The sequence below is a fragment of the Sycon ciliatum genome, chromosome 5 (assembly GCF_964019385.1).
Source record: "Sycon ciliatum chromosome 5, ocSycCili1.1, whole genome shotgun sequence".
NCBI classification, from domain to species: domain Eukaryota; kingdom Metazoa; phylum Porifera; class Calcarea; order Leucosolenida; family Sycettidae; genus Sycon; species Sycon ciliatum.
The window spans coordinates 2,538,727-2,563,980 of NC_088647.1; the positions used below are offsets into that span (position 1 = coordinate 2,538,727).

General features: G+C 48.6%; 2 protein-coding genes across 2 annotated transcripts; one reads left to right on the top strand and one right to left on the bottom strand.

Moving 5' to 3' along the window:
* Positions 1-266: 266 nt before the first annotated feature.
* LOC135817148 (betaine--homocysteine S-methyltransferase 1-like) lies at positions 267-11,531 on the top strand. The gene is made up of 8 exons (XM_065330271.1): positions 267-532; positions 3,022-3,160; positions 3,659-3,753; positions 6,506-6,700; positions 7,623-7,956; positions 8,855-8,985; positions 9,346-9,434; positions 10,948-11,531. The coding sequence occupies exons 1-8, from the start codon at positions 479-481 to the stop codon at positions 11,072-11,074; spliced, it is 1,164 nt and encodes a 387-aa protein (XP_065186343.1). The 5' UTR covers positions 267-478; the 3' UTR covers positions 11,075-11,531.
* Positions 11,532-11,638: 107 nt separating this feature from the next.
* On the bottom strand, positions 11,639-24,852 carry LOC135817147 (protein O-glucosyltransferase 2-like). The gene is made up of 9 exons (XM_065330270.1): positions 24,504-24,852; positions 22,296-22,713; positions 20,246-20,323; positions 19,008-19,180; positions 18,556-18,793; positions 13,911-14,120; positions 13,629-13,718; positions 12,664-12,753; positions 11,639-12,278 (listed from the first exon to the last, which is right to left on the bottom strand). The coding sequence occupies exons 1-9, from the start codon at positions 24,830-24,832 to the stop codon at positions 12,252-12,254; spliced, it is 1,653 nt and encodes a 550-aa protein (XP_065186342.1). The 5' UTR covers positions 24,833-24,852; the 3' UTR covers positions 11,639-12,251.
* Positions 24,853-25,254: the final 402 nt, after the last annotated feature.

Consider the following 25,254-nt stretch of genomic DNA (forward strand, 5'->3'; position numbering starts at 1 on the left):
TGCCGCAGCGCTATCCACACTGATCCATGATAGCATGCTAGGGACGCGACGCGTCGACTATGCATATGCGCATTCGCATTTCGCACACAAAACTTCAAAAGTCCGCTTTCACGGCCCCGGCTACTCCCGCCGTCCCGGCTACCCAAGCCCTATCGACTATCGATATCGTCGACTTCGGCCTGGTTTTGGCGGTAAACTTCGAATGTTGTGGAGTGGTTCGCAGAGCCAGTCGACTAGTAGTCCCGCTGCTGTGTATTGCTCAGATTTGGACCTAATATGTCCTTCTTTCAAAGTCAAAAACAACACGGGGCTCTCAACCAGTTGTCAGAACGACAGGAGTGCCTTCTTCTTGAGCGGCCGTCAGTGCTTGGTGACTCTGCGTCGAGCGTTGCGTTGGTAGCTAGAGTAGTAGAGAGTTAGAGGAGAGTAGAGACTGCTCGCCGGTCAGGTGCTAGGCTAGACTAATACGTGAACAAGCATGGACGGAATGGACGAACCCATGCCAATGGCAGAAGAGCCAGAAGCGAAGAGGGTGAGTGAGTGCCGGAACGCAACTGCGGCCAGCGGGGACCGTGACTATTCAATCATATCCATCCCACAACAACACGGACACTAGCGATCTGGCAGTGAGCCGGCTAGACCACCCTAGGTCCTCTGTTCGGGGAAAAATGGAAATACATTAGCTGCTATGTGAGGTTCATCCACCGTCCGTATACCAGGTACACGCGTAGAGGGCTCGATTATTATTTGCCGGAGGCAAAGAGCGGAATGCACAAACGGAGGAACGAACAATCCCAATTTCGTAACTCTGAGAGAGTTTCACGAAAGCTACGAAATAATTGCAACTATTCGTCCTTCTGTTTGTGTAGATCTACATTGGCTGCTATATTCCTAATACACTGTAGAGGGGACGGGTTCAAATGGGAAATAGGTTGCAAACAGGAACGGACTCAATATTCACTTTCTCTCTTGGTATTTAGATTAGAAAACATATGTCACAGTGAGTGCGTTCGATTATGCCCGCGAATCTATTCATGAATCGATTCACGTTATTCACACCACCCCATGTGAATAGGGTGAATGTGGATTCCGAATCGATTCCAGGGCTCATGGCGTGAAAATCGAACGACTTGAATGCACTTGAATCGATTCGCGGGCATAATCGAACGCACTCAGTGAGACGATGTGTTTTACTCCGAGCCAAAATTGCATGGCTCTGCGATAACCAGAAGCGCCATACCAAGCAGGTGAGTGACGTGTTGCTTCGCACTGTGACTTGAGTTTTACGTGTTTCGAAAAATCAACTTATTGTAGCAGGTAAACAGCGGCTCGCCTCTCGCCAATAAAGCACCTACGATACCAATGAAAACTAATGGTAGCACACTTAAGGCTTATTCCTACTCTGTACTGGCCGTCGTGGAGCGATATCAATTACCTAATTTCAGAACTCAGAGTGAATTTGACGTGAACTCTAAAACCTTTCCGGTTTGGAGCCACATCTGATTTGAAGCGAAAAATTGGACAACTTGGAGGCAATGGGCCAACACAAAGGAGTGGCTCAGTTGGATTGACTCTGGCCTCAGAGCAAACTTCAACATGCCAGTTTCCTTCCACAAACATATTTCGAGTGAACAATCCACGCTGATGATCCGTTTGGGTCTATACAACTTTGGCTGTCAAACCGTTCCGGTATCGAACCGTCCCCTCTACAATGTCAATATAGAAGACGTTCTGGTGACCGACCTGGTGTGTTATGTGTATAGCTAAACCGTGATTTTTTTTCTCCACCCGAGTACATTCAGAATGTAGCAGTCACTTCAGTGAATGTTTCGTTTCTGTGCAAGCTCTGCAAGAAACCACCTGCCATGATGCGGGTGGTGACTGCCGTGCCTGTGGCTATGTCCATGTTGATATCACATGATGTGTCAAGCAGTACTATCCAGTGTCCACACTGTGTGACTGAGACCTTTTCTGTGATACGTGACATACGACGAGCTGCTACTGAGTGCGTTCGAGTACGCACTTGAATCGATTCATGAATGGATTCTCGCCGTTCAATTTCATGTCATGAGCCTTGGAATCGATTCAGAATCCAGTCACCCTATTCACATTGGGTACGTGATGTGAATAGTGCGAATCGATTCGCTGGCATAATCGAACGCACTCACTGCGATGCGTAATTGTCAATCTTTTTCGGTTTTGTTATAGGAACAGTTGTGGCCAAAGAAATCTAACCCATGGGCCGAAATCGGCGCCAAGTCTCATGCGGCTCCTGCGGCCTCCGGATGCGCTTTTGGATCGTGCATGATGTACTAATTGGAATAGAAATGCGGCGCTACTTTCGACTCGCACGTCGAATTTCTTTGGCCACAACTGTGCATGCTCCTCCCCTCTCCCCATCAACTCCCATGGTGCGCAAGCTCGCGGCAACGCCGAGACCACAGGTCGGCGTTGTTGGCTTGCCTCACCAGCACAGGTTCTTTCTTGGAGCCCCTACTCTTCCCAGTGCTGTGTTGTCCTGCTACTTCTCTTCCCTCTTCTTACAAGTAAGTTGTGTCTTCAGTAAAACATTAAAAAAATTAAATTAAGTGCACGTGCTACCAACTCTAGCAAGCAGGACCCATGAGTGTGTGTGCGACCCCTGGTAGCCTAATCGGAATGGCACTGTCCAGGAACCTTACACGGACAGGGGTGCTGGGTTCGAATCCCGCTCGTGGATCCTTCTTTTGCAACATTGGCGCCTGGCAATGGCACGACCCATCGTACCCCCCCCCCCCCCCGCGCGCGCGAGTAGGTATGACGTGAGGACACAGCCTGTTGGGGCGAGGGAGCAGTGTAGCAAGAAGGACCCATGAGTGTGTGTGTGTGTGTGATCTCCGGTAGCCTAATCGGTAGGGAACTGTCCCGGAAAGACAAGGTGCTGGGTTCGAATCCCGCTCGTGGATCCTTCTTTTGCAACACAACGTCGAAAGCTGTTCTGCATTGTTATGGTGTTACTCTTCCACGATTATCCGGCGGCAGAGTTTGAAGAAGGACTTGCTGCAGCGGCTGTCTGAGGGTGTTGTTGTCGGTGACGGTGGCATGATCTGGACAATGCAGCAACGCGGCTATGCAAGCGCTGGCTTCACTCCGGAGGCAGCCATCGAGCACCGTGACACAGGTAAGCTAGAGGCGCTGCACAGGGGAACATTGTTGATACTCAACCGCTTTGGTAGCTTTGCAGGTCTGTACGCATATGTGTGTGTGTGTGTGTGTGTGTGTGTGTGTGTGTGTGTGTGCGTGCGTGCGTGCGTGCGTGTGTGTGTGTGAGAGAGAGAGAGGGGGGGGGGGGGGGCACACGTCCTACCCTACTACAATAAAGTGCACTGCACTGCACTTAGCATGGGAATAGATGGGGAAATAGCATTATGTTGGCTGTTCATTGTCCCAAAGATGTCGGATGTTTTTCAAACTTCAATATGGGACATATCGCACCTTACCGGTATCCCGACTGGAAACAAAATCTGGCAAGAAATTCGTTGTTGCGGAGAAACAAGAAAGAAATTGTTTATTCCCCATCTACTCCCATACAAAGTCCATGATGATGTGTCTTGTTTGTTGTGTTGTTGTGTTGTTGTTGTTGTTGTTGTTCGGGCGGCCATCGTGCACTGTGTCACAGTGCTGCAGGTACATCGTGAGTTCATTCACAACGGAGCGGACGTTCTCCAGGCCTGTACCTTCTGGTCGGCACGCGCTGAAGAGCGTGCTACAACCGTAAGTGTATCTATGATACAGCAATGCAGTGTATTTTGTACTATTTTCCAGAGTGTACGCCACATTCCAGTATACTGTAAACTGCCTAATATTCGCGACGGATTAATGTTCACTATTTCCGCGGAAAAGACTTCAAAAGAGCATAACGCGAATATTAACCATCGTGAAATCCAACTTCAACAGTGGGTGTATGTAAGTGGCCCCAGTGCTTCGCGAACTTTTGCCATCGCAAACTTGCTGGTTCTGAGAAATCGCGAAAATTTAGTGACGCGAATATTGGGCGGTTTACAGTAATTCGCACCCAGATTTGTTGTCACCAAGTACAGATATCCGCCCTATTTATCGCCATTAATTTGACCATCGTAGTACAATCAGACCTCGTTTATCCGGATCCCTCGCCATCCGGAAGAAAATCGCTGGGTACCGATGTGCAGCATATGTTTGCATACAACATAAGCAGACCTCGCGATCCGCATACCGGTGAATGATTTTGTGTACAAACTGGTTAAAATGTCTACAAAAAGCTTCGTCGTATCCGGTTGCATGTGGCTGGCTAGCGCTTGCAGAAGCTAGTATCAGGGAGTTGTGCAAGCAAATGAGGTCCTTGACCTGCTGGGTGTATGCGGACAGCACTCAGTTGCCTGCACTTGTCATTTTTCTCGCTTGTTTTACATACTGTGTACGCTAGTTGTACTGCATAGGACCCGTCTACATGTGTGTACAATGTCACTGCTTTTGACATGCCACATGCATACACAGTATGTGTGTTCAGTTATCCGGTTACCTCGCCTATCCGGATGTTTTTTTGTGGAAAACAGATGTGTGCGGTTAAGCGAGGTCTGACTGTATAAGCCGCACCGACTTCTTGGGTGAATGACTGGTGTTTAAAGGGGAAGTTAAGGTAAAAATCAAAATTTCACCAGTTGTAGTCTTCGGAGTGCTGAGTCGAATGGTCTTGGTCCGAGAAAGCTGAGACGCTCCCTTCCTACTTAAATCCCAATCGAACTCGCGCACTTCCACCGAAACTGGGTGACTGCGCCCTACGAGATGGGGATTTGTATGCAAAATGTCACTAAAAGCGCCATTTCGTTCTTATAAAAGCACGGATGACCGCGATTGGCCCATGTGTTGTAGTCTTTTGGACGGCGAGTCGACTGGTTTTGGTCCGAAAAGGCTGCGATGCAGCGTTCCTCCTATATTCCCAATCGAACATGGTTGAACAAGCGGTCACGTGCTCCTGCGTACACCAGTCACCTGGTCACCGTGCCTGCAGGGTACAACTTACTAGCCTGTTTGACCTTTTTTGGGTGCAGTCCTGTCACTCGAGTTGAACTCGAGTTGAACCTTGGTGTGAAAGTTGTCGCCTGCTGGCGTGGTGACCAGGTGATTTGGGCACCCAGGAGCACGTTACCGCTTGTTCAACCATGTTCGATTGGAATAAAGGAGGAACGCTGCATCGCAGCCTTTTCGGACCAAAACCAGTCGACTCAGCGTCCAAAAGACTACAACACATGGGCCAATCGTGGTCATCCGTGCTTTTATAAGAACGAAATGGCGCTTTTAGTGACATTTTGCATACAAATCCCCATCTAGTAGGGCGCAGTCACCCAGTTTCGGTGGAAATGCGCGAGTTCGATTGGGATTCAAGTAGGAAGGGAGCGTCTCAGCTTTCTCGGACCAAGACCATTCGACTCAGCACCCCGAAGACTACAACTGGTGAAATTTTAATTTTTGCCTTAACTTCCCCTTTAAAGTGCGGCTTATACTCCGGAAAATACGGTACATGCATCATAGACACGTCTGTTTGTTCTTGACTTCAGCAATGCCTCAGAGTTTTTGGAAAGTGCCTGGATGCCATTGGGGACCCCCTCAAGAGTACAGTCATGTACATGTACCGTAAAATCCCGCCAGAGCGCCCCGTCTCTCCCATCCGCCCCTCCCTGACTTCTTGTCAGGGACGTGATTGGTTGTATCCTCGTATGACCCTGTCACAGTCTGTGATGCCGTACTGTACTGCAGACGCGTGCTCGACCCCATTGGAAATGTACGTAACAGTGCCCACCCTCTTGACCAGGGATCGCACAAAACCTGAGTTTTGACGGGTCTGTACGACTCCTGGCTCTTGACCTTTGGTCGGTGTACGAGATGCACGAGCAGTTTTCGTAGGGTGAGTACTTTCATGTACAGTACTGAATGCGGCAAGTAGGACTCGCCCATCCGTCCCTCTCCACCTGAAGCGTCGAGGAGGTAGGGGCGCTCTGGCGGGATTTTACGGTACATGTATATTCGAATCCCAGTTTGATAGTCAATGAGAAGTCTTACACAGAACTAACTCTCATGCAGGGGTTCACACATCGATGTTTTCCAAAATACACTTGGTCTTGCGTAGTATTTTTGTTATTCATTCCTGCTCCCAGCCCTGTGCCGTCTCCACATTTAGACAATTGGACGAGATAGTCACATTTGAAAGATAAGTAAACGACGGAAACACAACTGCATTATGACAAACTCACGACGAAGACTTCATTTCTGACAACAGCAACACACGTGCACCAACACACCCCGTGCAGTGCGGATAGCTGATGATACCATCGGATGAGGTTTCGTCATCAAAGGTGTCTCCATGTGTAACTTCATGTGTTAAGTTGTAAAACATTCTTGAAAGTTTTTTTTTATCATGCTGTATCCAAGGGTGTACTTGTTTGAGCCTGCTTGTTTGTTTTTGTTTGCTTGTAATCTGTCCTGTCCATAGGGAAGTATCAACAGGGCGGCATGTGAGATAGTGATGCAAGCTGCTTCCGGGGCACAGACCGATGTGTTGATAGCCGGTGGCGTGACCAAGACAGAGTCCTATGAGAACGGCGCCGGCAAAGATATTGTACAAGCCGAGTTCCAGCAGCAGCTGGACTTCTACATGGAGAACACCTTTGACTTTGTTGTCGCCGAGGTAAGCCTGGTCCATGGCACAATATGCCTCACCCTGTACTTTCGCCTTTGATCTAACATCTGAAAGGTTGAGCAGTGTGCGTGTGTGTGTGTGTGTGTGTGTGTGTGAGAGAGAGAGAGAGAGAGAGAGAGAGAGAGAGAGAGAGAGAGAGAGAGAGAGAGAGAGAGAGAGAGAGAGAGAGAGAGAGAGAGAGAGGAGCCTGTGCATATAACACTAAACACCAGCCTGGCTAAATATGCCCACTACTAGGATCAGCAGACTGTTCCGCTCTCCCGCACACCCTGTCACCATCTCATGACCACTACCATAGCTTAGTTTTAACCTGGCATTGGTCAACTGCTTCATGCGGTTTACCTTGTTCACGTCAGTCAATACAATACACCGCTGTGTGTACTATCAAGTCACTGCCCTAGGAGACGAGCTTCCAAGCAGTGTGGATGCAGTGAATGTTCCAGTGTTTCAAGTTCATGTATGCGACAAGGACCCCGAGTAGACCTACAACGTCTTGAACTATCAATAGCACTGCTTTTGTGCTTCCCTTTCCCTCAAAGGTGCTGAATTTTGATCAATCCATGTCCTTTGTACCTTGAGTTTTCCATCATCGAATGGGATTTTCGGTCTGCGACCACTTGGTGGTGGGTCTGATCTACTCAACCCCGCCGCTTTAGGAGCTGCACCTGCGCCTTGATCCTTGAGGCTGGTATTGAGGGTGGTGTTCCTGCGGATGCGGAAAATTCTATTCTGATTGAGTCTCGGGAGAGCCGTGAAATAAATACTTAAAAAATTTGTTTCACACAAAGAGGTTTCCTGTAGCCAGCAAAGAGGGCTCAACACAATGCACTCGGAGTTGCAACAGACTCTGTAAACCTCCTTTGAACCCTCTATGTGAAAACAATAATTATTGTTGTTGTTATGACTGCAGTATCTGGACACAACTGAGGAGACGAGCTGGGCCGTGGAGGTTCTGTCACGCTGCGGCAAGCCGGTGATGGCAACGGTGTGCATCGGACCCGAGGGCGATATCGACGGCGTGTCACCTCAGGACTGCGCCGTACGACTTGCACAGGCCGGTGCTCACGTGGTGGGTGTCAACTGCCGCTTCGGGCCGACCAAGTGCCTGGAAACCGTGGCCATGATGAAGCAGGGACTGGAAGCAGCCGGGATGAATCACATCTACCTTGCAGTGCAGCCGTTTGGTTATCACACTCCCGATGCCGGTCTTGTCGGTTATCAGTCCATGTACGAGTTCCCATTTGGTGAGCAACACTTGCTGCATGTATTGTATTTACTGTAAAAGCAGATATTTTCGGTGAGGTTTTATTTTCGATAACTTCGGCGCCAACAATTTTTACCTAAAATACAACCGAAAATGTTGGTACTACTAGCACTACAAGTAGTACCAAGAGTGCATAAACAAGAGTATGCAACTGTGGTTATGGGTCAGTGCGCGGCGCGCTGCCTTCATTACGTAATTTGCCTTCATCACGCTCTGAAAGCATGCACTCAAACCCACAATTTCTCGTACGAGCCCATCCGGTTTTGCTCGATTTGTTCCAGTACCTACGCGATCTCTAAATTTTGCCGCGTGAACTCCAGTTCCGTACAAAAGTTCATTTCAAACCAGAGGGAAAGTGCGGTGTTTGATGTTCCGCAGTGCCCAGGCTGCAGCTGAATGATGTAATGAAGGCAGCGCGCCGCGCATCTGGCCCATACTATGGCCATAGAAAAGAGATCACAGTTGCATACTCTTGTTTATGGACTCTTGGTAGTACACTTACCTGGAAAACGGGTTTACCGAAAATTTCCCTCCACCGAACCGCCGGTTTTGGAGAATACAGAAACTATTACACCATCGATAATTTCTGCTTTTACAGTACTTGCAGTCTGTCTGAGGCATGCTGTATAGATTACAACATGTTCATGGTCATCAGAGCCAGGTTGCACTGCTGACTTCTTCTGTGAACCACATTCTGTGCGTTTGCATCGTACTCCGGCATCGCAGATCATGTCGCATCGCGCATTGCACCTCAAACATGCTGCTGTGAATCCCGTCTAATGAGTGGACGAGTACTTGCTAGTGACTGTGTTAGAGTCTGCAAAGAATTCAAAACCTGCATGTCATGTTTTTGTGTGAATTGTGTTGTAACCCTGCAGCTCTGGATGCTAGAACGATAAGTCGTACTGATGCACACAAATATGCTGTGGACGCCTTCAACCTAGGTGTTCGCTACATCGGAGGCTGCTGTGGATTTGAGCCGAGGCACATCCGGGCCATGTCCGAGGCGGTGAGTGCTTACTGCCTTAGACACGCATCAAACTGTTCTTCGCGCGAAATTTATCGATCATGCCGGATGGTCCCTTAGTCTGTTTGTTTGGGTTGTATGAGTCATGCATGACTAGAATGGCTGAGTATATATTGTGCGTTGGAGGCTGCTTTTTTGGGGCGTATGGAGCGTGTGCCTGTTGCAATTTCACTTGCCAGTGTGATCAATTGCAGCAGCACCAATTCTGTGTGTGTGTGTGTGTGTGTGTGTGTGTGTGTGTGTGTGTGTGTGTGTGTGTGTGTCTTCACGTCCTGTCTTGTCTCCTTGCCATCACCCCACTGACACCGTGACTGCACACTATCATAACACAACAATGTACAGTTGCAAGACGAGCGCGGCATCATGGCACCGGTCACACAGCGCTACGGCACGTGGCTCGAAGAGGCCAAGAAGCGCTCACAGGTCACAAAGTAAGTTTAGTGGGCACTGTGCATGCTCAATCCACTCTCAGAAATAGTGTTTTGGGTGGAACAAGAACATTCTGACTGCATCACAGTGTTGACTGGGTGTCCGGTAGGTAGTGTCAATACTCTGGCAATCGGATAACATCAGTCTGTTCAGATAGGGGACTGACTATCTGCCATGATGGATATTATCAATGGAACCCATCAATTGCAGATACGGTGGGGATCAGACTCATCTATCCTTTTAGGGAAGGTGTCAGGATTGTAGAGTTGCCTTAGAATCAGTACAACTTGACTGGGAACAGTGAATTGTGTCCTGAATAAGGGAAGCCTGTCCCCAGGCGGACGCACAATTTTCCGCGTTTTCGAGAGATTTTGCGTAAAACCCACGTTATTCATGGGATGTACAAGAAAATAGTACATTTATAATAATGTTGAAAATGTACTACAATTTACAAAGTCGTACCGTTGCATGAGTTTGTACGACAAAGTTGTATACTTGCATGAAACTGCATGCTAAAGTTGTACAAATAACAGAGAATTCGTGCATAATTACCGCATTATACCGCATATTTGCCGCATAATGGCCTGTTTTCGCCTGCATAATTATGCACATAATTTTAGGATTTCGTCCGCGTTATTCTGTGGGGACAGGGTAGCATGCTTGGTTCAGAGGTGTGTCTGCTGGAGCACTTTCTAGGTGTGAAATTTAAATACTAGTATACCTACTGAATTTTGCTCAAAATGGTCATGCTGGTCAAGCGAGTCAGCCAAGCCAAGACTGCAGTGTGGCGTGGTGATGTAACCTGAATATTATGTAACAGAGGTGAGCTGCTATCTCTCCATACTGATACGGGCAATGCAACAGAGGTGACTTGCCACTTCAGCGTGACCGTTTCAGCGCGATACATTTCAGCGCCTGATTTCACAGCGCCCGCTTCTTCAGCGCCATGACTATCAGCGCAAGCAACTCAGCGCGAAAACGTAAACTTATAACTTATAGCGCGAAGCAGTTCAGTGCGATAAAGTACAGCGCTATACAGTAGAGCGCGAAGTCAATACAGTACTCGAAGTGCTTGTACAGTCATAGTCATTACAGGCCATGTTCACACATACACACTGTATAATAAATTGGCGCTGAAATATACGGCGCTGATTTATGTGGCGCTGAGATATTCGGCGCTGAAATATTTGGCACTGTAAAATCCGGCGCTGAAACGGTCACGCTCACGTGGTTGGCGCTGAACTTGAGTGCGCCGCCGAAATGGCATGGAATCTGCAAATCCATAGCAAACAACAACTGGTTTAATTATTTCAGAACTGGTAAATTTATTAAATGTATTGAGGGATAGCCTCTGCTTGGATGATTACTACACCATAGCTTAGTGCATAGTGGTAGAGCATCCCAGCCCACATAATACAGGGTCCCTGGGTCAGTCCAGATGGCAGTCAATTTTTTCTTCACGCTTTTCCCCATTTTCACGTCCCTCAACCTGGATCGTGTTTGTGTGTTGTTCAGACGTGATCCTCAGTACTGGCTGGGTATGGAGCCAGCCACTGGCCGACCGAAGAGCTCCGCAATGTCCGGTGTGAAGGCTGACGATGCGGAGAGCTACCTGCGTAGAGTTGGGCGTGGTGGCCAGTGATGGACGACGACTCCAATGCAACGATACGATTATACAACTGCTCGTACATTCAGAGTCAACCGACAAGAGATCTGCAAGAGTGCTGGAGTGCACACGGCTGACAACCCCACACTCCATTAGAACAGTACACTGCCTGAAATTCACACGGCATTGTTTTTTAGTGTCAACCTTACCTATTTAGTTTCTTAGCTTAGGTTTTATTCTTCGTTTATTCTTCTCCATTTTTGATCATATCCTTCATCACTCATCAGCAAATAGAGTTAAACAAACTTTCATGTATTCTTCCATTTTTTTACCTTTTCCCAATAACGTTTTTAGGATAAACATGCTGATGATGAACATGTGAAAGGCTGCACTAATCCAATGATTGATTAATATAGGCCGACAGCTGTTGCTGCTGCTTCTTCTCCTGACCTTAATTTCCCTACTGAAGTAAAATCAACAATGCGTGCTGCCATCTCGTTGCAGGTAGTGGTGGCGTGTGCTCACGGTGGCAGAATGTGATGTGTACATGTACTGCTGATGTACATGTACTGCAGGGATGGATACGGATTCCTACTCTGCTAGTGTTAGTAGAATTATATGTTAGCAGCACAGATACAAGCAACAGTCACCGACTTCATTCCTCGATTCCTACCGACTCATAAAGGAAGTCTAAACCTATTACTGAAAACACATGTATGGTGTGTAGAGGTACATACATGTATGGTGTGTAGAGGTGGGTACATGCACTTGACTACACACAGTATGGGCTACCGTGCCTAAGTCACAGTAAGTGCACCTACAGAGAGGATCCCAGAACCTGCTGGGAACTTTCCAGTGCAGGAAGGTTACCAGTGACGCCCAGCTGCCACCTACCGTCCTACGTTTCTCCACAGCAAGTAGATTATCACCTGATCTTGAAGAGCTGACAGCATTCTGAATTCCGCACATCATCTTTGAGCAGCATGTTAGAAGCTTTCACTAAATTGGTGCCCGGCTGAAAGCATACCTCTGTTCGTGAGCCGTTGCCGCAGCGAGCATTCCAAGCATTATCACTAAACTGCTGAGCACTGCATGACGAAGCTACCTCAGCGAGCAGGGTGAGAGTCAGGGGTCTGCCCCTGTACTCCATGTCTTGCGCTGCCCTTGCCTGCCATGGTACTAGCCATTACTCGTAGCCAAGTTAGTCTCACGGTTAGAGCTCATCACGGGGGCTTGAATTCTGCCAACGCATACATGCACATGCACACACCACATACACACACACACATGCACATACACACACACACACACACACACACACACACACACACACACACACACACTATAAAGCATTTTTAGAGGCAGGATTAGTTTTCACGTCTCTGGTCCCCGGTTCTAATTCCACCAAATCTTCAGCCATGAACCACCCTCACATGGGAGCTAGTGTAGAAAACCTTATCGAATTTTGTCTTACAGTAGAAGCTGTAACTAAAGACCACCGTGACTAGCGACTAGCCTGGTACTTCTCACATTAATTATTATGGTTGTGCGGTGCAAACCTCTAACTAAGGACCACCTGCTACTAAAGACCGCTTTCTCTGGCCCCAAGGGGTGACTGTACTTACCTCATTACAATCACAAGTGGACTTGGGCTGCTCCACCTCGACCATGCCATCACGAACAGTCGCAGGCGTTCTCAGTTTGTCAGCGTATTGCTGTAGCACAGCACAACACAGAACACATGCTAAGGGCCATGGAGGTAAAGGACATTCTGACCTAAGGCTAATGACTAGAGCAGCCATGTGGACTGCCCTATTAAAATATGAATAAATAATAATAATGTGGTTACACACCTCTCTACACATAATGTTGTGGACATTGACATCAGGTGGAATGAGCGGGGCCGGCGCCCTTACTGCTTTTAGCGCGTACACGCACTGTAGTTCACATACACACTGCAAAAAGGAACCTGCATTGCTCACGGCTGCAAGGCCAGCGACCTGTGGCTGCTTGATTTCCTAACGGAGTCCAACGCCCACAACAGTAGCAGTATGAAACTGGGCATGACTACTCAGTGTGACACTACATTAGCAGCAGAAGCTACTGCAACGGAAACGAGTGTTGGGAAATTTGTATAGTGCATCATTATGTACGGGTAGACCCACACTTACACCAATGCACTGTGCATAGTAACAATGCTATCAAGAGTACATAACCCCCAAGAGTGTGCAACTCCAGCTATGGGGTCTGCGACGGCAGAACTTCACATCACGTGATGAACCCGTCCACATTATTTGCACTCTGTGCATGATTGATACAGGGCTGTGCGCAACCCAGCTTTGGGTACATAATTCTTGTGGTCACTTTGCACTGTTTGCCAGTGTAACCTTTTGAACCATGTCACCTGATGTGAAGTTCTGCCGTCGCAGCACAGCATAGAGGTTGTGCAGACAGTTGCACACTCTTGGGGGTTATGTACTCTTGATGCTATCAATAGACCCACATGGGTATGGTTACCTCAAATAGCAGTGCATAGCAATCAAATAGCAGCGCATAGTGCATAGTAACAGTACAGTCACGGTATGGTTACCTGAAAGAGCAGTGCGTAGTAGCAGTAGATGCTCTCCGGCATGAGGTGATCCCGAGTAAACTGAACGCCATTTCGCGCTATCTCCTTGGCCTGCAGAACAAAAGAAATGTGCACACACACACATACGTACACGCAGTCAAACGTACGTGCACGCACAAACACACAGACACACACAGGTCTTTCGCACAATGTACATGTACAAACAGCACACCACGCACAGCGACGATAGTAAACTCAATAAATAGCACAATCTACACAGACACATCACAGAACAGGTTTTACCTTTTCTTCATTCTCTTTCAGCCATTGGATCTGCTTGAGCAAGTCACTGAGATCACGCTTTACGGGCACATAGTGTGTCCATGCTTCTAAGTGCTTGTAGAAATGTTCATAGTAGGGAGAGTCTTGTTTGAGCACGGCTGAGCCTCCCGCCAACAGCCAGGGAAAGCGGTATGCGGCCACGGTCCCGTCAAGGTTGATCTGGTACTTGTGCTGGAGATCACAGCAACAACAGCGTACAGTACACAGATGTGCACGCATGCGCACACACACACAGTCATATCTTGCAACAAAACAGCACGGCAACTATCAGACGACACTACAATCTCCCCAGCCAGCAGGTGCTCCATAGCCCCAACAGTACTCAGTGCCTGTTTTAGGCAGAGCTTTCCACACAGCAGATAGGGATGGGAAGCCTTGTTGTAACTCAGAGTTTACCGCTGCCAGTTGCCTGACGAGTGTGAGTTAACGAGAAGCTTCGAGTTCCAACACAGCTTCCTCTCTTTCTACTGTGCATTACAATCTAGACGAAGTGAGACGTCTCCGTATTATTGACAAAGCAAACACATGTGCACCTTTATGCACACACACACACACACATGCACACCTTAGACCTTAGACATGCCCATCGCGGGAGCGATGATAGCGAACAGCTATGTTAGACATAGCAACTTGTGCTGGGATTACACCATTCAACAGCTTGCAAGGCTGATGAATTGACCGCCACTATTTTTAGCCTGGTATCCACCACACAGCTGTTGAAGTGACTTTTTCTGGCCAGTGAATCCCTATTTTTCATTTTTCCATTTTTTCTTTTTTTCTTTTTGTTTCTTTTTTTTCTTTTTCTACACACACACCACACCACATACTCCGGCATACACTGGCTGTTGGTAACCACCCAGGAGAATGAAAGAAAAGTCAGGAAGAGTCTGAGAAAGAGAAGAAAGACGTGTGTGACCATAATCGTCGGGAATCGAACCCGCTACCTATCGATTGGAAATCGCTGCACATACCACTGCACCATATGGGTGCACACACCATTGGACCATTGGACGCCCATCGCCGGAGGCGTTGATAGCGATGCTACAGCAGAAGCCATAGCAGCTTGTGCTGGGATTGCACCATTCAACAGGTTGCAAGGCTGAAGAATTGACCGCCACTATTCAGCCTGGTCTACACCACACAGCTATGAAGTGGCTTTTTCTGGCCAGTGAATCCCTAATTTTTGGTCTTTTCACACACACACACACACACACACACACACACACACACACACACACACACACACACACACACACACACACACACACACACACACACACACACACACACACACACACACACACACACACACACACACACACACACACACACACACACACACACACACACACACACACACACACACACACACACACACACACACACACACACACACACACACACACACACACACACACACACACACACACACACACACACACACACACACACACACACACACACACACACACACACACACACACACACACACACACACACACACACACACACACACACACACACACACACACACACACACACACACACACACACACACACACACACACACACACACACACACACACACACACACACACACACACACACACACACACACACACACACACACACACACACACACACACACACACACACACACACACACACACACACACACACACACACACACACACACACACACACACACACACACACACACACACACACACACACACACACACACACACACACACACACACACACACACACACACACACACACACACACACACACACACACACACACACACACACCAAGCATTAAAATGCAACAAACTGTGAGAAGGCAATTGCAGTCACTAACAAATATGCGTGTTCATGCATGTACAGTGCACTACAATGTACATGCAAGCTGGCAGCAATCACAAACTGCACGACATGCTCTCCCCGCGTACACACCCACAACACATGTAACTAGTCATTTATCTCTCCTCTCCTCTCTTTCACACACACACACACACACACACACACACACACACACACACACACACACACACACACACACACACACACACACACACACACACACACACACACACACACACACACACACACACACACACACACACACACACACACACACACACACACACACACACACACACACACACACACACACACACACACACACACACACACACACACACACACACACACACACACACACACACACACACACACACACACACACACACACACACACACACACACACACACACACACACACACACACACACACACACACACACACACACACACACACACACACACACACACACACACACACACACACACACACACACACACACACACACACACACACACACACACACACACACACACACACACACACACACACACACACACACACACACACACACACACACACACACACACACACACACACACACACACACACACACACACACACACACACACACACACACACACACACACACACACACACACACACACACACACACACACACACACACACACACACACACACACACACACACACACACACACACACACACACACACACACACACACACACACACACACACACACACACACACACACACACACACACACACACACACACACACACACACACACACACACACACACACACACACACACACACACACACACACACACACACACACACACACACACACACACACACACACACACACACACACACACACACACACACACACACACACACACACACACACACACACACACACACACACACACACACACACACACACACACACACACACACACACACACACACACACACACACACACACACACACACACACACACACACACACACACACACACACACACACACACACACACACACACACACACACACACACACACACACACACACACACACACACACACACACACACACACACACACACACACACACACACACACACACACACACACACACACACACACACACACACACACACACACACACACACACACACACACACACACACACACACACACACACACACACACACACACACACACACACACACACACACACACACACACACACACACACACACACACACACACACACACACACACACACACACACACACACACACACACACACACACACACACACACACACACACACACACACACACACACACACACACACACACACACACACACACACACACACACACACACACACACACACACACACACACACACACACACACACACACACACACACACACACACACACACACACACACACACACACACACACACACACACACACACACACACACACACACACACACACACACACACACACACACACACACACACACACACACACACACACACACACACACACACACACACACACACACACACACACACACACACACACACACACACACACACACACACACACACACACACACACACACACACACACACACACACACACACACACACACACACACACACACACACACACACACACACACACACACACACACACACACACACACACACACACACACACACACACACACACACACACACACACACACACACACACACACACACACACACACACACACACACACACACACACACACACACACACACACACACACACACACACACACACACACACACACACACACACACACACACACACACACACACACACACACACACACACACACACACACACACACACACACACACACACACACACACACACACACACACACACACACACACACACACACACACACACACACACACACACACACACACACACACACACACACACACACACACACACACACACACACACACACACACACACACACACACACACACACACACACACACACACACACACACACACACACACACACACACACACACACACACACACACACACACACACACACACACACACACACACACACACACACACACACACACACACACACACACACACACACACACACACACACACACACACACACACACACACACACACACACACACACACACACACACACACACACACACACACACACACACACACACACACACACACACACACACACACACACACACACACACACACACACACACACACACACACACACACACACACACACACACACACACACACACACACACACACACACACACACACACACACACACACACACACACACACACACACACACACACACACACACACACACACACACACACACACACACACACACACACACACACACACACACACACACACACACACACACACACACACACACACACACACACACACACACACACACACACACACACACACACACACACACACACACACACACACACACACACACACACACACACACACACACACACACACACACACACACACACACACACACACACACACACACACACACACACACACACACACACACACACACACACACACACACACACACACACACACACACACTTACGTTGAAGAATTCTTGGAACGAGACGTACGGTACTCGCCCAAGCTCCTCTTCCTGTTCGCGGAAAAAGAAGAAGTTTGTAAGACCGGCATCCAGTAGATCGGGTTGTTGCTTCGCCAGCCTGACAAGATCCAGCCTCTCTTGTCTACTATCACGGCCACGCCAGAATGCCTTGGGAAGTTTCCGCTCCCAGTCACCAGTTTCCAGCCGAGACTGACTGGAGATCATGTCCACGTGAACCCTAGAGATGACGTAATGTGTCGGCACGTGTGTGTGTGTGTGTACGCGTGTGCATGTGTATGCATCAGAACAGCACAGCAACAACAAAGAACACAAAACATCAAAACCCGTGTTGAGTCCCTTGAGTGACCACTGCAACAAGAGATCAGTTGCCTTTAGAAGCACGGCGTTTAAATATCCAGCATCTGACAGCACAGTCTTCAATGCTCACTCACCTTGACATGCTATCAACGGTTGCCTGGGTTACGTCGTACGTTGGCATGACGATGTCAGCGTACTCGGTCGAGCCGCACCAGCTGAACACAGGTAGCTTGTCAGCACTGTGTAGTCGCTTCTCTTGCGGGTAATCACCAAGATTAACGATGAACTCCACATCCGCCAGTTTTACCTGTACACACACACATATACATAAACAATTATCATGCAAGACACGCGGTGTTTCTCGCAGTTTGAGCACGGTGATGTTGATGCTTTCGGTCGATTTAATCAGACTTCATTGCGATCGGTTCGACCAGGCACTCTCAGCTCCACTGATGAGGCCTACAACAAGGTGTCGAAACAGCCACTAGTAGCTGTCCGGATATGGATTATATGAACAATCTGATCACAGTGGGCCTTGACAGCACGCATGCACACTGTTTAGACCCACGCTGCAACAGCGCATGCAATCTTACTAGCACGACTTGACGAGGTAGGAGATGAAACGAAAATGACAGATGAGACCTCCGTAGATTTCCCTGGAAGAACTTCCGATTACCGTCTAGACGAGCATGCAACAAACTGCCCGCTGCTATTAGTAGAAAATTAATATGAAAAAAGAAGGACCGAAGGTTAACAAGTTATCCGTTGTTTGTGTCCAACACTAACAAATATAAGCAAGATGCCGGTGAGTCAGAACGTGCAACAATTAGCACAAAACTGACGGATGTGATACTGACTGATGTGATGCTGCCATTCAATGACCTGAGACCTGCTCCATCCTTGGCTCTCAATCCGAACAATTAATATACTAGTAGAAAGGAAAAGGACATATGGAAACGAGTTAAGAGTAACTCTCCACCACTGTAACTAGATACTATATACAGTCAGAAAGTGCAACAACTAGGCACAAACCTGACAGAGTACTGAGACATTCGACTCTTAATAACTCGTTTCCATATGTCCTTTTCCTTTCTACTTGTATTATTGGCTCAATACCCGAGTTTCAAATTAATATACTGTACAGTGGAGATCGGATATGATGACCTTGCGTATAACGACAGATTGAGTTTAGCAACACAATTCTGTTGCCCAAATCGTTTAGTAAGTCAATTTGTGAAGATCGGGTTTAGTGAGAGATCGACTATAGTGACATTTTGTTCTCTCCCGAAGGAGTGTTGTTATATCCAATCTCCACTGTAGAGCACACTGGACGAAAGTAAGTCTAGCTTCAAGCTAACAACAATGGCGATACCTTTCTGACGAGTGAAGATAGGAAAGCATCGCTGAACATGCGGAAGCCGGTGTGAGGGCCGTGTACCTTGGCATACAGCTGCACAGGATCGAGCATGAATAGATAAGCGCTCACAGTCTGGCTTGCCCGGATATCTAAAACATGTACAGATAGCACAGTGTGTGTGTGTGTGTGTGTGTGTGTGTGTGTGTGTGTGTGAGTGTGTGTGTGTGTGTGTGTGTGTGTGTGTGTGTGTGTGTGTGTGTGTGTGTGTGTGTGTGTGAGTGTGAGTGTGAGAGTGTGAGTGTGTGTGTGTGTGTGTGTGTGAGTGTGTGTGTGTGAGTGTGTGAGTGTGTGTGTGTGTGAGTGTGTGTGTGTGTGTGTGTGTGTGTGGTGTGTGTGTGTGTGTGTGTGGTGTGTGTGTGTGTGTGTGTGTGTGTGTGTTGCATGGCCCCTGTCCTATTCAACATCTTCATGTGGGCAGTGATGCATTGTTGGCGCCAGCACGTGCAGCCTATCCCTGGTGTAGGCGCAAAGGTCTTCTTCGAGCCAGATGGGAAGCTACTCCACCACCGTAGCCGCCGTGATAGATCCCTGGAGCTGACAGAGTGTCAGTTTGCTGATGATTCCGCTCTTGTGGCCGCGACACGCCAGGCCGCAGTTTCAGCCTTGGAGGTATTTGTGGATGTATGCAGCGATTTTGGCCTCACCGTCAGTGCCACCAAAACCAAGTTCATGGTCTCTGGCCCCAACATCTCTAACGACGATCTAGAGCCGCTCGCGATTCGAACTATGGAGATTGCCCATGTGTCGTCTTTTCGTTACCTTGGATCCAACATACACAGCAACGGCCGATGTCATGATGATGTCACATCCCGGATTGCACAAGCTGCCAAAGCGTTTGGCGCTCTGAAGAAATCGATATTCCACGATGTAACACTGACAATATCCATCAAACGGTCAGTGTGCTGTCGACTCTGCTCTATGGGTCCGAATGCTGGGTACCGCTACAGGCTGATGTTCATGCGTTGTCTGTCTTTCATCTCCGTTGTGTCCGCACCATTCTGGGCATCAGTCGTCAAGATGTATGGAATGACAGGATAACTAATGTTGAAGTTCTGGAGCGCTGGGGAGATACCTTGGACATGGAGTGTCGTCTCAGCAGACGTCGCCTTGAGTGGCTTGGTCATGTGGCAAGGATGGAGGATGAGCGCATCCCGAAGGCTCTACTGTTCGGTTCGTTTCCAAACAAGAGACCTGCCCATGGTCCGCGGAAAAGGTGGCGAGACTGTGTTCGGAGTGACGTCAAACCACTTGACGACTGGTATGAAGTGGCCACCTCTTCTCGCTCCAAATGGCGCCAGGCTTACCGTTGTCTGCCAGACAAGCAGAACAGACCTCGACCATCACCGGTTGTGTGCCAAACTTGTCACCGCTCCTTCAGTCGTGTAAGTGACAGGAAGCGACACAAGTGTACAGCTACGCGTGCCCTACCCGTAAGCCAACAGCCAGGAAGCTGTCACTGCGATCAGTGCGACAGATGGTTCCGGAGCAAGGGTGGATTTGCCCGACACAAGTGCTCGCCACCAACATCACCAGCAGAGGCATCTTCTGACACACTTGAGTCACCGGTTACAAACAATATGTCCTGCGAACGCTGCAGTTTCCACTGCGCCCGCTGCAACCGCTGTGTGCTATCGCGCCAAGGCATGAAACGTCACAAGTGCAGCCGTGGCTCGGCCAGAGCAACCAACACAGACCGTAGCTCCTTCTGTATCGTTTGCAATTGCGGTCGGCGTTTCAGTAGACCACAGGACCTATCCCGTCATCGCCCCTACTGTTCCGAACCTGCTCAACCCCCCATGGGGTCCGCATAGCCAGAATATGGCAGCGCGTCCAAGGTCCAAGGTGTGTGTGTGTGTGTGTGTGAGTGAGTGTGTGTGTGTGTGTGTGTGTGTGTGTGTGAGTGTGAGTGTGTGTGTGTGTTACAAACATAAATGCATGCCTATCTCTATCTCCATCCCCCCCACCCCCCCCCCCTACACACACAGCATGACTGCACTAAACTAACCTTGTTGTTGATGATCGAATAGTGCGCAAAACACGCCCCGCGAGCATCGGAGAAGCGAGATATCGTCTCGGGGATGGTTTGCGTCAAATTGACATCACCAAAGCGAGACAAGTCCACCTTAATCTGCTCATATCCTTCCAGCGGGCAACGAAACGACATCTTGAATGCATCCAGTGGTGCTGGACAAAAGCAATTCTCACTCTCAACGCTATCAAGGATGTACGGAGACGATCCAATCCACTCATTTTCCACGTTCCTCACGACTATCCGCAGCTGCTTGTAGCTGCGATAGAGACGGTAACGAACCGCTAGTGAGCCGTCACGTCGATCAAACACCTCATAGTGTACTCCGGTGTGGGTGTCCGTGCCGTCCAGGAAATCAACGAAAATACTTTTCGCGCCCGGCGATGCAGTAAAGCTGCAGAACAAGTAAATGGAAAAGAAGAAACACAATAGATGAACTCACAGCAGCCGTATGTCTAGAACAAGACTTCTTGCGAACACACCCATTTCCATAGGACTGCCGAGTCTGAACCTAATCCTCAGCAGAACATCCTGGCGAGTTGTCATCTCCAGGAAAGTAAAACAACACAATGATGGAACGCAAGTTCCCAAACAGCAGTTTTATGTCCAGGACAGTGAGTGCCAAACAAGCTGTATTCTCACCTGGTACTAGTGTAAGATAGCACCTAAAGTGCAAAGTAAGGAAAGTAGTGTCCACAAAGCATGCGACAAGGTCACACCAGGTCATTGTCACTTTCCGCACTACACAAATTTTACACCTCACTACAGTGGTCCCTCTATAATCCGGCACCATTTGTGCCACGAAAATCTGCTGGATTAGGGAGGGTGCTGGATTAACAAATCTGATTTACTGCTGCAATGTGCATGAAGAGGACATTTTGGCTACTGAAAATTGTGCTGGTTTATCGAGGGTGCTGGATTATAAAGTGCCGGATTAGAGAGGGACGACTGTATAAGCCGTCGTGGTCGCCGCCTATTGACCACGCTTATGCACACACGGTAACACCCCCCCCCCCCACCCCCCCCCCCCCCCACCCACACATGTACAGTCGCACAGTCACACATGCACATACTCATACATATTACCTACAAATGTACATTATGTGTGTGTGTGTGTGCGCGTATGTGTGTGTGTGCATGTGTGTGTGTGTGTGCAGGGGCGTAGCACCCGCTACGACTGGTACGACCATGGCCGTACCACTTTTCGAAAAGTGTTGTCCGTCCGGAACGTGCAAAACCGTAATAAAAAAATCAGGATCCATCGATGCATATGCGCATCAGACTTTGACCTTTTTCTAGACTCGTACTCGAAAATCTGCCATGCATCTGTGCATGTCCATGCACGTCTCTTCTGCCCGTGAAATAATTCTATGACTTATAAACTGCGCCAGAAGTTCCCAGAACGCAGGATTTTGTGTCTTTTTTACAAATTTTTCCCGGGGGAGGTCCCCCGGACCCCCCTCCAAAACGGCCTTCGGCCGCGCCGACCTTTGGTCGTACCACTTCCAAAACCCCTCCTACGCCCCTGGTGTGTGTGTGTGTGTGTGTGTGTGTGTGTGTGTGTGTGTGTGTGTGTGTGTGTGTGTGTGTGTGTGCATGTGTGTGTGTGTGTGTGTGAGAGAGAGAGAGAGAGAGAGAGAGAGAGAGAGAGAGAGAGAGAACGTCGGGCCAGGGTTTATTAAAAAATATATTCCAGCACAGAATTCACAGGACAATGATCATGGTGTGTATGTACATGGTTGTACTACCGTAGAATCCTGCGTATAAGCCCATGCCCGCGTATAAGCCCATGCTCGCGCATAAGCCCAGGTCAAGTTTGAACATCACGAAGCTTCGTCGTACAAGCCCATGAGCCTATAATGCCCGCGTATAAGCCCACTGAAATGTCCCTGTGCAACAGATAAGTCCATGGGCTTATCCGCAGGATTCTACGGTATGTAACTTTGTTGATCTAATACCATGATTGTACTGGTAACGTAGACTTGTACCAACTGCACTTTGCCATGTACCTTTCATCATGTCCACTTCGGAGCACTGTCACCCTCACACTCAGACACAGACCACTGGTAAGCCAGCTGTGAATATCCGTAACAACAAAGTGCAGAATTCTTTTCAAAGACGGTTCAGATAAATTTCTTTGGGTTGTACATAAAATGCTTTTTAGATATGTGTACCGATACTCACTTTTCACCGGTTGTTTGTTGCACGGCATGTACGAAGAAATACCTCACAGGGGTGTTGCTGCGTGCTGATGTCAGGCCAGGGCCCCACATATGCGACTGCGGACTAATGATGATGCTCTCACTCGCAGGAGTATCTGCAGGCTCGACATTCTCCTCGGGCTGCACAGTCTCGACGGGCACGAATCGACACACTGCCAGCACAGATGCGAGCAGAAGAAGAGTTTCTCCATTCGCCACTTTCCTTCGAAAGCAGCGTCCACTTCTAAGTGAGAGCATTCTGAACAATGCAATCAACAACATTACGGACAAGAAAGAGAACAAGAACAGCATGAAATACACGCTCAAACTCAAAGTCGAATTCAAATCAAAGTTTCAAACAAAAACGGTGATATGGGGAAACCCCCTCCGTCTGGCCTGCGCTGCACGTGCACATGACCAGTAGCCAGGCTAAGCCAGCGGCAGCGGCCCAGCTGCTGCCGCAGCTAGCGCTAGCAGGAAGCCGTTTCCGGGACTAATAATATACTATTACTGTAGATCTACTGTATCAAGACAAGAAGACTCTTGCTCAAGAGTCGTGGCATGGCAGCAAGTGTCGTGGCTTTCATTTTTCACGACTCCCTGCAGCAGAAGCTAGGTTTGCCTCTCGCCAAGCTTTGGCCCAGGCCAGCTACACTCGGCTAGCCGGCAGGAAGTTGTATAAACTATAAACCACCCATGCCTGCGCCCTGGACCCAGCCATGGCATGGAGTCGG